The sequence below is a fragment of the Doryrhamphus excisus genome, linkage group LG3 (genome assembly GCF_037039965.1).
Source record: "Doryrhamphus excisus strain RoL-2023G ecotype Guam linkage group LG3, RoL_Dexc_Guam_v1.1, whole genome shotgun sequence".
NCBI classification, from domain to species: Eukaryota; Metazoa; Chordata; class Actinopteri; order Syngnathiformes; family Syngnathidae; genus Doryrhamphus; species Doryrhamphus excisus.
This window is the reverse complement of record NC_136359.1, coordinates 17,232,313-17,246,663: the sequence shown is the minus strand read 5'-3', so window position 1 is coordinate 17,246,663 and position 14,351 is coordinate 17,232,313. Positions and strand designations below refer to the sequence as shown.

General features: G+C 41.7%; 1 protein-coding gene across 2 annotated transcripts in view; it reads right to left on the bottom strand.

Moving 5' to 3' along the window:
- Positions 1–3,150: 3,150 nt before the first annotated feature.
- pdlim2 (PDZ and LIM domain 2 (mystique)) overlaps positions 3,151–14,351 on the bottom strand; it is a 28,516-nt gene continuing 17,315 nt past the window's right edge. For both annotated transcript variants that reach the window (XM_058071563.2, XM_058071564.2), the window contains exons 7-10: positions 10,271–10,389; positions 6,564–6,712; positions 5,837–5,948; positions 3,151–4,155 (exon numbers count right to left, since the gene is read on the bottom strand). In XM_058071563.2, the coding sequence (XP_057927546.2) occupies positions 3,960–4,155; positions 5,837–5,948; positions 6,564–6,712; positions 10,271–10,389 (576 nt within the window). In that variant the 3' untranslated portion in view covers positions 3,151–3,959. The remainder of the gene's footprint in view (positions 4,156–5,836; positions 5,949–6,563; positions 6,713–10,270; positions 10,390–14,351) is intronic.

Here is a 14,351-nt window from a genome sequence, read left to right as displayed (position 1 = left end):
CTCTTGTGTATTGTATTGTGTGTTTGTCTCCACATCAAAGGCTTTGCTTTCAGTCAGAGCGATGGAGAGGAAGTCGTGACTTATGTTGCTACACTTGTTACTACGTACTATGACTTCACTTTTTCTACACAATCTCACTGGCATTCCGCTTTGGGATGAAACAAAAACCAAGTATGTCACATTTCAGTTGACATGTTATATCTTCTCAAGGGACCACGCTATAGAAATCAAACTTGGATATGAGTTAGAGTAGTCAGTGTACAGCTTGGATAGCGGTATAGATTTACCGTCCACTGAAAATAAGTCAACACACAGCCATTTAATGTAGTGAATAACCACATTGACTGCTAAAGTATTGTATTTTGTAAGTGTATTGTATTGTAAGTGCAAACATCAGATTACACATGTTGATGAATCAGATGGTATTTTGGGACAAATGATAATGACGGAGGCACCTCCAAAGCTGAACACGGTCCATCCCGTTAACATCTATAGGAAGTTAACCACTGCATATGTAAAGTAAGCCATCAGTGCTGAAATCAGTCATTGTATTGCTCATGTCGTAACCGAGCAGTCAACTGCTTTTTGATACAGTCCTCTTCGCCACTTTGGCTTCACTCTATCACGGCTTTTGAAAATACACTAGCGCTGTTCATGGTTATTAGTAGTAGTAGTAGTAAGCCCTTTATTCTTGTCACTTATACAGGAGTACAAGCAAAATTGTGCAATCATCCGGCTAGGATAATTAGGCTATTATTTCTGCCCTAAATTAAACATTTTCTAGCATAAAGGGTCTACAAAATAAAACGCATTCAGATGACAAATCTCCAAAGCATCATCAGTATTCGTCAGGAAGGGCATCCGAAATATAAAGGGCTCAAGCCAAAAATCAGTATACAGACCAAAAAGCTCTGCCGAAAGAAATAAACAAATACATGTTGTTTTTATGTAGTATTCTACACCGGTCACTAGGTGTCAGTAAAGTAAAGGTTAATACAAGTGTAAAGGTGACTATAGTGGTGTTATTTCCTGTCTAGAGGGCTCTATTAAGAAATAAATAGCCTTTGTTTAGAAGGTTGGAAACAGGTTTTCTATACTCTGCTAAATATCCATCCATCCATTTTCTATACGCTTATCCTCATTAGGGTCGTGGGTTAGCTGGAGCCTATCCCAGCTGTCTTCGGGCGAGAGGCGGGGTACACCCTGGACTGGTCGCCAGCCAATCACAGGGCACATATAGACAAACAACCATTCACACTCACATTCATAACTACATACCGCCAATTAACATTAAACCAGACAAACCCACGCACACACAGGAAGAACATGCAAACTCCACACGGACAATTGAACCCAGGTCTACCCGATCTCCTATCTAACCACTTGTCCACCATGCGGCACTACTAAATATTCATTTTATAAATGAGGAGCCAATTAACGGCAATATAAGAGGGATGATGGTATAAGTTGTAGTTCACGTTCTACGGCTATAATCACACAAAAAAAGTCAAATAAAGAGCCTTGTCTTATTGACACCTTTGGACAATATAGAGTCTCACATCAACCTAACATGCATGTTTTGGGGATGTGGGTCATATTTAATGTCGAAAGTGTGGGTTGAACTCCAACTGCCAGGGGATTCAACTTCTTTTGGGATTTTTTCGAAACACAATATGGCCCTGGTACAAGTCCAAACAATACAGAAGTGTATGGAAAGTTGGCCGACATGACATGAGCAGCCATGGGAGGTTACGGGAGCGTTTAAAAATGGGCCAAAAGTGAAGCAGAAAGGCAGCACAGCATTGTAAGCTATATTCAAATGGACAAATGGTAGACTGTGTTGTGACCCACACGGGTTTGTTATTTCTGTATATGTGATACTGTACAGTCAGCGTGATTACTAAACGAGGAGATGGGCGCCTGCTCGCTAATGAAACAGAGGGCTGTTTATCCAAGCTGTTAAATAAGGCTCGGAGTGTAACACCCTCCCTCCACAAGATCCAAATCTCTCTCATCTGGAGAACGCAGTTTCCATTTAAAATGTCACGCCCCAAACTACACATTACATCAAATTGAACTTAATGGCATCCAGACAAACTTTAATGTCCTTCCAACATTTTCTCTATGCACCCCATATTCACCCCTCCCCCCTTTTATAATCTATATATATAGCCAAGCAAGCAATCTTTCACATCTGGACTTGATTCCAGGTGCTGTGTTGAGAAAGTGGAGCAGCACGTCAAGTAGAAGAAGTGGAACTCGGCGCTTAGATAATGTCTTGGGGAAGTTACACAACATTTTGGAAATCTAAGCTACACGAGATACAGGACAGATGAAATACATGAACGCATCATGGGGCTAGTTTCTATTTAGTTCCTTTTTGGACAGAAATAGCTGCAGAGATCCATTTGGCAGTGGTTCAGTTATGACTGCTGGGATGAATAAATGAACATCAGGCCTCATATGCACACTGGTCCTTGAGGAACACATGACATCTAGTGGTTACACTCCCTTTATGAGCAGCTTGTTAATACTGCAGCATTTCCTGGTGACATGCTTTTCATTTCGCATTCATAAAAAGCCAAGGCTCCAATGATTTATGGGAGTATCAAATCATGAAGTAGTGGCTTGGGCTCCACGGTGGAATAGCGGTTAGCACGTCAGCCTCAACCTCGAATATCTGTATGGGGTTCTCCCTCCCACGTCCCAAAATATGTATGTTAGCTTAATTGGAGCCTCTTAATTGTCCACGTGTGGTGTGAATATGAGTGGGTTAACTGTAAGTCTGCCCTGTGATTGATCCGTCTAAGGTGAACATACTTCTTGCACTCACTCGTAACCTAGAAAGTGGATGGATGAAAATATGTTTAAACAAGATTTACTCGAAATATTTAGCACTTGGTGCAAGTGCTAAATATTGTTTAAGTTTAGCTCTATATAGTCCTTCTGTCACATGTAGTTTGTTCAAATGTGTAAATAATTTCTATATAGATGTCAATATTTAGTATTGAAACGATGGTCCAGTAGGGGGACAATGTTAGTGTGCACTCGTCAAATACTGTATGGCACTCTCACCTCGGATTACGTGGCAATGCTGCCCTCTTCTGGTTAACTCTGTGTATTGTCAAAATAAGGGGCCATAGCCGAATCTTCAAGTTGTGCAATTTATTAAGTGCCCATGTCGAGTACTGCTGTAAATAGGCGAATATCATCACTGCTTCTTTTCACACACTTTTCTTTTCTTGTGCATACTGTACATTAGGCATTGCAAATGATATATATTATTGCATAGTGTTCAATCACACATTCAAAGTATTTGTATGATGAAAGAATCTTTAACCCCTCATAAGCAACAGCAAAAAATAGTCAGCAAATATGTTTTTTTTTTTCAAATGTTTTTCCTATTAAATTCTGTTAACACAGAGACAAACATTTTGAGGGCATGTAGGGCTTGCCTAGCGCAGAAAAAAAAACTCCAAACAAAATCATTCGAGCCTGCAAACATCACTGACACTCAGTATTCCTCTACTTTCTACTCCCTCATGTTCACACACACACACACACACACACACACACACACACAGTTGCAAGGAACATGCGCACCCACACACAGTAACATGGCATGCGTTCTGGGTCGGATTTGGTCCCTTTGTATCACCAAGAATGATTATCCAGATTGTCAAATAGAGTCCCTGTTGTAAAACTGGCCTCAGTACAGTGTGGTGTCCACAATCCATAGTCACAGTGCCGGTGAGGCACATGGAAAACCTCCCCAAAATTGTCTTACAACAAAGTTAACTTAAGTGAATGATGATAATGCCCAACATGGTTAAATGTGATCGGAAAAGAACATCCTCCGCCATGTTGAATGTTGTCCACATTCCCGATATCCCTAACAGAGTCAGTCGAGGTGGATCTTCAGGCACGCCAGCAGCACTCTGCGTGGAGTGGGCGCAGACTCACTGGCGAGGAGGAGACACGCTGGAACGTGGCGAGCTCCCTGGGCCTTGGTACCGCTGCTTGGCGTGCTTCTCACAGTACATCACATCTCCCACCCAGAAGTGACCTCTCATTCGGAGGTTAAGGCCGCAGTCTGTGCACGTGTAGCACTCGGGGTGGCGAAAGCGGTCGTCCACGATGCGAACAGCCTGTGTGCTGAGGATTGAGGTGGGCATGGAGTCAGAGGAAAGCGGTGTTCAGGTCAAATGTACCGTAAATTCCGGTGTATGAGCCGCACCCACTGTATTTAGAGGAATAAAATAATTTGTAGTACATGTGTAAGCTACATGTCCACGTCACAACATGTCCGTGAGGACCAGGAAGACGGGAGCCAATCATAAGCTGTGAGCTTGTTGACCCATTTTAAACAGCCTAACTCCTCCGTGAATCACCACCTGATCGTGGTGGAGGGGTTTGAGTGCCCGAGTGGTCCTAGGAGCTACAGTATGCTGTCAGGGGCGTCTCCCAAGGCAAACAGGTTCTAGGTGACGAGCCCGAGCTTTGCCTGCACCCCGGAGGAGGACCAGGATATTGAGTCCAAATGGGCCATATTTCGTGGCTCCATTGCTGATCGGTGCACACCTCAGTCTCCCTGCTAAAGTCTATTCCAGGATATTGGAGAGAAGGCTCTTTGGCACCAATTCTGTTCAGAATGTTCATGGACAGAATTTTTAGGTGCAGCCTTGGTGTTGAGGGAGTTCAGTTCAAGGCCTTGGAATCTTGTCTTTGCTATTTGCGGACAATGTGGTCCTGATGGCCTCTTCGGGCTGTGACCTTTGGCATTTACTGGGACGCTTTGCATCCAAGTGTGACGCATCTGAGACTCAGCACCTCCAAATACGAGGCCATGGTTCTCAGTCGGAAAAGGGTGTAGTGCTCCCTCCGGGTTAGGTATGAGGTCCTGCCTCAGATGGAGGATTTCAAGTATCTCAGGGTCTTGTTCACGAGTGAGGGAAGGTGGAAGCATGAGGTCTATAAGCGGATTGGCGCAGCGTCTGCAGTAATGCAGTTGCTGCACCGAATCGTCATGGTGAAAAGAGAGCCGAGTTGGGAGGCAAAGCTCTAATTTTACAGGCTGATCTATGTTCCCACCCTCACCAAGGGTCATGACTCTGGGGGGATGCTGTTGTCTTCCACCATAACAGAGAGGTGTGGCTTGACATGATGCCCACGCGTCAATTATGCTAAAAGGTTTAACATAATTAATGAAATAAATTAGGTACCGTACTATTTTTGATAGCCCTAAATAATACCCTAAATATATAACAAATGATATATAAGTGGACGACAACATAGTTTAGCATCATTCTGTGGGTAAATAATCATTTCAAGATGCACCTACATTGTTTTGTGAATCAGTTAAATAAAAAAGTGCTTTTCTTAAAACGTACGTAAAAATCTCATCACGTGGACCCAATTTATATTGTCGTTGTGTCATGACTAATTATTGTCGTAATTAATAATGACTGATTAATTTTGAAACTATGATTAATATGATTAAAATTTGTTATTATTTGACAGCCCTACTAAAAACAACTACAGAGAAAACGAACGTTGTTCTATAGCTCCCATACTGTATAATTCAATAAAAACTAGAGATGTTTTACAAAGCAAAAGTAAATGCTGGTTGACATATATTTGTCTTTGTGTAAGCTGTGGTAAAAACTACCGTAATAATAATACTCAATTGTGACAAAGATACAGGAATTCATTTAAACTAAATGTATAAGTGTATATGATTATGGTTATAGTGTGTGTGTTTTGCATTAGTTTACCATTCATAATGTTGCTAACAATGTTATGTTATAAGAGAAGATCATATTATTAGTACACTTACACAATGCTGGTGCCACACTTCTCACAGATGTGATATTTGCTGACTCCTCCCACGGGCGCACTTTGCTTGGGAGGATTGGGGGATAGCTTTCCCGGGAACCTCAGTGCCGCCTCTGGAATCACATACATATGAATACAAATACACACACACACGCAAATAGATCCAAACACGAGCGGCCTAGCTGAAAGGCTTATGTCTTCACTGTCGTTGAAGACCATTTATGTCTTTCACCAGTCATCACATGCTTCCTCTCACTTGTCATTTTCATGTAATGAAAGAATGTTACTAGTATGGGAATATGAATTGCTTTGCCTCCCACATGAATTCCACAATGTGCTTTTCACAACATAAATTAAACTCAAGAGAGGTTCTCTGTCCTAACAGCAGAAACGACATCCATATGGAAGTGTGAACTGCATGATGCATTTGGGAACACGGTTATTTTCAAATGAAAAGATGTCAGCAGACAGCTTTAACAGGTGATGTAAATGGTGTAGTTTTGACAAATGAAGTACTTCCAGGCTGTGGTGAGTGTGCATGCCAAAAAGTCACTCTCCCTCTCCTCCGTGTAAACATACTTTTGTGACATTCTTTACGTTGCACAACACAAAGCACAGTTTTTGTTTCCCCAATTCAAGACGGCATAACTAAAGCTTGTGTGCTATAACGTTTTTACTTGTAGAGCTTTATGGTGCCTAGAAATGTTTGTCACACTGCAATTCCAAACCTTTCTCATCAGCCTCCAGAACTTCTTGGAGCATCTTAAAGGTATTGGATTGACGAGGTGCCACACGAGACTCTCGATTGTCCTGGATCATTTTGTACACTTCGGAGTCCTTGTCAAACTTCTGCATGATGAATTCAGAGCTTGAACTACTGTTAAAAAAAATACATAAAATTCCAGTCAGTCACATCTGGCAACGATATACTTGAAAGCTGCAAGACATGACTAGTAGAAAAAAGTATTTCTGAGAATTTCTGAGCATGGAATTGAGAGGAAATGAAGAAGAGGGGTAGCAGCTGGCTTTGGAACTTTGACCTCCAGGCATAAAGCGTAAAAGTCCACACCGCAGGCAAGAAACGACATCATATCCGCACCACTTTACATGAGGCACATACACTATTACAACAAATTTGTGTCTGCGGTTATTTACAACCAGTCAGTGAAAGCGGGGCGGCGTAAGCTTTCACCAGGTGGTAGTATAACATGGCAGCTAATTAAATAGAACAGTAGCTCTGTTTACAAGGACATTGTTTGTTCCTGGCCTAGTGGAAAAACACTTACTGGAACAAACATGCATTGCAGTCTCCTCTGGCAGATGCTTTTGTACATGAGACACACACACAAAGAGAAGTATGTGTGATGAGGGAGCTGCTGAGTGTTGGCTGTCAGTAGGAACCGGTTGGTCCAGTACACCAGTCAAGCCAGGTGTGGAGTGGGATCTCTCACATATGCAGATATATGCCCGCACGCATGCCAAGTCAGTTGGTGAGTTGTCAGCCAGTCAGTCAAGTTAACCAGATAGGCAGCCCAGGCTGTCATCACACTTAATACGGCCAATTTACTGTTCAACTTGTACCTAGAGCATGTGAACGTTCAGCAGAGAGAGGAACTTGTTTGTTCTGTCCTCAGCAAACCTAATTTGATATACAGCTCATAAAAATGTGAAGCTCTGATTTAAGATTCAGCTTGGTAACACAATGAAAGGGTGATGGCTCCTTTTGTGGTTAACACTAAACGATATGAAGATGACAAATGTAATTTATCAAAAAACTAAATACCCATTTGTCTCCATTCATTAATTTAAATGTATGACTCTCACTCTCTTACACACACACACACACGCGGACACAGACACACACATACAGTAGAGTCTGCCAAACATAAACTCCCTCTTTGTGTTTATGTCACTGTGGCATCCTCTGCATGATGCTTGTGGTTTCATTAGAGTATGTAACACACATAAATCCCACAGGCAGGACTTTCCCCAAACTGATATGGCTTTAATATGCTTCCAAAAAAGGTACACAAAACAGTAATGATTGTCCATGGTGAATTATTTCACCACCCTGACGTCTGCATGCGCAAGGTCATACACAGACATGGTGTCTGCACATTGTTCTCCAACGATGAATGTGGTTGAAAGGGGAGATGGCAAACAGACAGGAGAAAAAATATAGCCAAAGCAAAAAGCTCTGATGTTTTCCTTTGCATCCCTGAACACTGCTCAAATTAAAAACAGACCTCCAAAGCCCAAACTCCAAGGTCTCCTCACGCTAAGCTCCACCCTCAGCAACACCATTTCCCTTTTTGCTTCGTTCACATCCCTTCTGACATGCAATCTCAAAACAAATGGAAAGTATGCAATGATTGGGAGGACCCCAAACAACGGTAGTTATGTACACAGCAACACAAAATGTGCTAATTTTTGTTTCTTTAACTTAATACTAAAGAGCAGTATTTACGCTCTGACCCCCACAGAAAACAGGCAGGGTTGACTAAATATTTAAGAGCCCTTCGAAATGCTGATTAACATCTGTTGTGGCAGCTTCCTCAAATACTGTACCTAAGTGAGTAAATGTACACAAACTAAAAATCAAACACTCACCTCAGACAGCAAAAGAGAAAAAAAAAGAAAAGTAACAACTACTGTACAGTAACACTTCACTGTCCTGGTAACTCGTGTGCTGTATGGATAAAAAACACAGTACATACGGCCAAATGCATAGTGCACACCTACTGTATCTACACCAGACAAGACAGAAAAACAAGAGTTTGACTGAAAGGTGTGTCCCTAGTCTGCAACTCATTGGCTACGCTACACAAATGGGTGGGTAGATGGGTGTCACGATCGCTGTGATTGGCTGAGGGGGAGCAGAGAGGGGCTTGGTGTGCAGGCTGGGGGCTCCAAGCTGGAGGCCAATTAGGGGAAGAGGGGAAATCAGACTTTTTGGGAACATTGGGTGTTTATGACTGCTGTTGCTGACACATCATATCACCAACTGTGGTTACCCAACTGAGGCCAAAGTCAACCCTCCTGCACTGTGGAAAAAAATGAAGGCATCAGGACATTACTTTAAATATTATCTCAAGCCAAGACACACAACTCACAATTTTGACTGAAATCACAGCTACATCACCTCATCAGAGCACTGTTGATGAAAACACGAGCAGTGCAGGTGGCATGCACAGTTGATGTGTTTCCCAGAGGAACATGTGCTTGCAGCTGTAATGAACTCCACACGCACACGCTCACACACACGTCCGCGCACACACAGCTGCAGCAATTGTACATTCAATGGAGTCATTGGTCTGACATCCCATTTACAGTTTCAACACGGGCTTTGAAAGAAGGAAAGAATCACTGCAACTATACAAGAGGAATGTCTGCAGATCTGGTTTCGCTGCAGATGATTTCTGGAAGAGGGAAAGATTAAAGTCTCTATTGTGAGGCAACAGCAGTTCAGTCTGAAAGAGCTTAAGTCGGGAAATTTGGCTTGAGTGCCTGAATGTTATCAGTTTGAGACCAGCTGTAGATCAAACACCTCCAAACCAAATATGGAAAATTGCAAATGGCTCCTGGTGAGATGTCAGTTTTTCTTCCGTACATTGCATTACAGGTGAATGTCTGCCTCTATATGCCCTGTGACTGACTGAAGACCAATCCAGCCTGGAGTCTGTCTTTCGCTGAAAGTTAGGGATATATACTCAACTTACCGTGCCATTATCAGGATAAGTGAAAGAAATAGATGTGACACACCATGTGTTTGTTGAACAACACCTAGTGTTTTGAAGATAAGCCACCAGCATTATAATGATTACAAGACTAATGATTACAAGATTACAAAATCCTCAAACTAATGCCCATAGTGCTTGTGGTGAAGTAATACATAGTGGCGATGCAAATCCAATCACTTTATTTACAAGAGGCAAACAACACACATTCACACGGCCCGAATCACTGAGTCGACTTAGCTGGTGTTTCAGTTGGTTGCTTCACGGAGGGGCGGATAAGGAAATACCCCCATGAATGAGGAGTCACGGCAATCATAGGATTACCTGGAGCAATTTATTCTGTAATCACTTTTTGTGGAGACACTGCTTGTTCAAGCTAATAGCGTCACCTAGTGCTTAAGCTAAAAATACAAACCAGTTAAGTACATATTATGTGTGGGCCATAATCCATTATATTTTTAGACTAACATGGGCCAGTTAAAAATGAATTGCGGGTCATCCCACCCCGCCCCTGCCATAAAATAATCAGATAAAACCCATTACCTTGTTCAATGAACACTGTATCATGCTATACGATAATACAGCAGCTCGTCTAAGAATGTTATGTTTTCTTCTTTTTCAGTGAAGTAAGCAGCCTTTGAACACTGATAAATGAACAAGTGCAGAATACGTGTTTTTTTTGTTGGGTTTTTTTTTACCTGCGACGAGGAGACATGTGAACGTCCTGATCAATTGAGCTACTGGGCGAGTAGCGTCCTGGTGGGGTAGGGGTTCTGCTCGACAAAGAATTGTTTCTGTAGTCTGAAGGAGAGAAGTCCTGTGAAGAATGAGCAAATAGCAGACAAGCATGTTAGAAAGCTGTTACAAAATTAACCTTGCAGAGCCCAAATAAAATGGATTTAACACTAAGTTAAGATTCTGAGCAAATAAATACTATAGAATCTTCAATAATTGTAGAATAACTTTGTTAGTCAATACAAAAGAGTGCAAATAACCATCACAACATAAACAAAACATCCTGCTGGTCATAGTCTTTGGTGCCCTTTGATAGGAGTCACACCCAACATTCCTTTGCTGTTGGCCAATCCAAACATTCTCAGCAACTAATGCCAGCATTTATTTTATCTCTATTATATATTAGCGTGAACTACAGATTGTGCAGCTGTGATGTTGGGCACCAACTGTCTTTTTTGTGCAGTTGAAAGTACTTCCATGGGTCCCAGACACATGCAGATCACATACAATTAGTCACAAAAGTTGTGGACAATGTCCATTATCATAAGATTAGAGGTTGTAGATACTGCCTAAACAATGCTCTAACAGGGAAGTTCAGGAAGGGAGCAGATTTTGTATTGAATGTGAACAGAAGAGGGCGCCATATGGCCAGTACAGTGCAACTCTAAAGAAGCAGCTCATAAAACGTTTGAGCAGAGGTGCAAATGTTTTTTTTTATAGTCACTGTTCAAAGCAAAAACCAAGTGTCAACAGTTACAACCTGAGCAAAGGTTGACTGATTAAAAGGTATAATTATGTCATATGAGTGCCTGTGTGAGTGCCCTCCAGCACATGCTCACTCTCACACCCGTTTCATCAGCACATAGTCAAACCAGACACTTTTATTGTCAGAAATCACCACAAATAAAACACTATTGACCATATTAATTTATACTATACTTCTAGTTACATTCCTTCCAAACAGTTTCCAGAACCTGGGGAAACGGGGCTCCTGTTTTATGATGAAACGCCAACTCCAGAACTGTCATGGGTTTGAGACAATGGCAGTGATGAAGTAAAAATCTGTATGTTTAATACCACCAACCATTTCAATCCAGCAACTCTCTGAACAATGTTGCTGTTCTCAATTGATTCCAGTTTTCCTCGTTTTCCTTTGTGAGTGGGAAGATTAGTGATGCGTGCCATGAAGCCTTTACCAGAAACGATCTCTCCCTGCGACTCTTCCCAAGAAAATCCCAAAATAATAGCTACCAGCTCATAAGATCACTTTTTCCAGATGATCAGGAGTACAACAATAAAGGCATCCATGTCTCAAAGGCATATACAGTACATACTGTTGGTGCGTTAGGGATCCCCCCTTTGGGAAGGCATAGTGAAGCCACGCTACTGGTGCAGTTGAATCCACACTAATGCAAACCAATCTTGTATTATGTAACTGTCTGCCTGCTGGATGTGAACCTGATTCTCAAACAGGAGACCTTTTTCCAGATAAAAATCCCAGCAGTGATCTATGAGACTCAAGAGGAATGCAGCCAAGTAAAGAAAAACAAAAAAAGGAAGGAGGAAGAAAAACAAACCGATGGCTTCTGATGGCTTTAATTGCAGTAAACACAGTACAGCTGGTAAATACTTTAGACTTGACTCTTCCAAGCAATAAGTTTGAAAAAACAATTTGATCCACTGTGCATCAATTGATATCATAATTACAATACAACATGACAGTATAAATGATTCCCTTCACTCGGTGAAATGTGCCTGTCCCGTTCGTGGTGAAGGTGTTTGCAGAGTTCATAGTCTACATCTTATCATTTGTACGGCTCCACACTGAACAAAGACTTCAATAAATGTTTTGATGATTAATATGCCCTGAAAAAAAGAGATGGACACATTTTTGACATGTTCTCGTTCTCAAAATTCCCTCACGGGCTACTTGGGTTCCCTGCACAATTCAACAGCTTTACTTCATTCAATAAAAAGGTAACCAAAATGCACCTTTCTATCAGTCTTCAGCACTGTAGCACCAAAACCAGAATAATAAAGAAAATACCTCACTGACAAACATCAATCCAAAAGAGAGAGGCATTTTCACCATTCTGTTCATTCATTAGTAAACAAGATTGTGCAAAAACTCCAGCCAGATTTCCATGGAAACACTGCGGTTCCATGGTACATCTGGCACAGCAAGAACCCATTACAGTTGGGTGCTTGTGGGAATAGAAATGCGGATATACTGTCTGGTGTTATTTTCTGTCATCCCCTATTGTTTCAAATGGACGTGCCAGAATACAAATGGTTTCAATTCACTGCATCACTATTCAGCAAGGACAGAATCACTATTACATTTTGGAGAGGAGCTGTACAATCATGATGGTGATCTATTGGTTATGAGTGTCCCAGAGGTGATATTGGTATGGGCTATCAGGCTGATATCAGCAAAAAAGCAAGTCTAAAAAAACTTATTATAAATCGGCCTGCATCTAAAATCTCTGATATCGGCACTCTGATAGAAACAGTTGATGCCCGATTCTGCCCCAGCACCTCTAGCATCCAGCAGTGGCTGGATAGAGCCCATGTGATCACAATAATGGTGTGTGCTAACATGTTTACAAAGTAGTAAGAAATAGGAATGAGGTCGTCTGTTTGGCAGAACTTGTCATGCACAAGTTTTCCGTGGTGGCAGAAAACAGGGCAAGTTTAATATGACTCACCTCATCCTGAATTTGAAACATCATCACACGGAATGTCACTGACTATAAAAAAAGATAAAAGCCAGCCCCGTCCGGTGGTGAGAAATGTCGAGTTTAAAGACTTGATTGAGCACCTCAGATCTCCATATATAATGCCTAGCTGCCACTACATTGTCGAGAAAACTACTTCTTTCTGCACCTGGTGTAAGTTTCCTCATGCCTATTGTTGTTGACTATTTTGAGTGACACCACTTGAACTAATGTTTTCAAAGTAAAACTACCGTACTACAAATAAGTATTAAAACGTGCCGAGATGTCTCGTTTGGAGAAAATCTACAAACTTCTCATGGGTTCTTAACGTCAGAAATACTAATCACTAAACACTTTCAAGTCAGCCGCCGTCCGGATTGTGGCCTCTGCCTGACAGAGACAGCATCGATCACGATCGATCAATCCATCCATCCTCTATGCTGCTTGTCCCCCAATGAAACACTTTGCTTAGACAACAAGCATTAAAGAAAATGTTAAAATTGTTGTTCATTCTGCCCTATATTTGCCAGCTACATCTTGAGCATTAAGTTGCTGTGTGATGACTTTGTGCCATCTTACAAAGAATGCTAGTGAGTCTGTCTGAGACTGTTATATTGTGTAATGACCTCCAGCGATATCCAATGGGTTGTTAAGCTTCTGGTCAGGTTTTTCATAGCTCATGAATGGCTCAATATGCCATTTAATGATGTTTTTTATGATGTGTGGCTTATAGTCCGAGGCAGCTTTTTCCTCTAAATTTAGTGGGTGCGGCTTATCCACCGGTGCAGCTCATACATCACAATTACGGTGTATGTGATTCGTGCTGATATCTGATTGATAATGGCATCCAAGGTTGAAATATCGGTATCACATTGGAGTCTTCCCAATTGGGTGGAGTTTTATTTGTGCGCTACAAAAGGGATTTGCATACTGAACCAGTACTGGATTCCATTATATTGTGCCGGTTTACCCAAGCATTAATGCGGAGACAGTGAAACAATGTTTACAAGTATATTTAAATATGCCACATAGAATGTGAGCGTATTACGCAGTGTGATTGGTTCATCTTCAAAAGCTTAACAAGTCTCTGATTATTGACCACATGAAGAGACAAAAACAGGAAATGGCAAACTCAAAGTGAGGGCAGCTGTTTCAGATCAAGGCCCATGGTGATACTGGGGACAGTGCCAGTGGATGAGCCTTCAGTCTAGCTTCAAGCAAGCCACTCTGCATCATCTTTACCACCGTGCTGATTCAATTACAGGGCATAGACCAACTCCGTGCAGTACAGATGCTTGAGACATTTTATTTTGGTTATGGCTGGCAT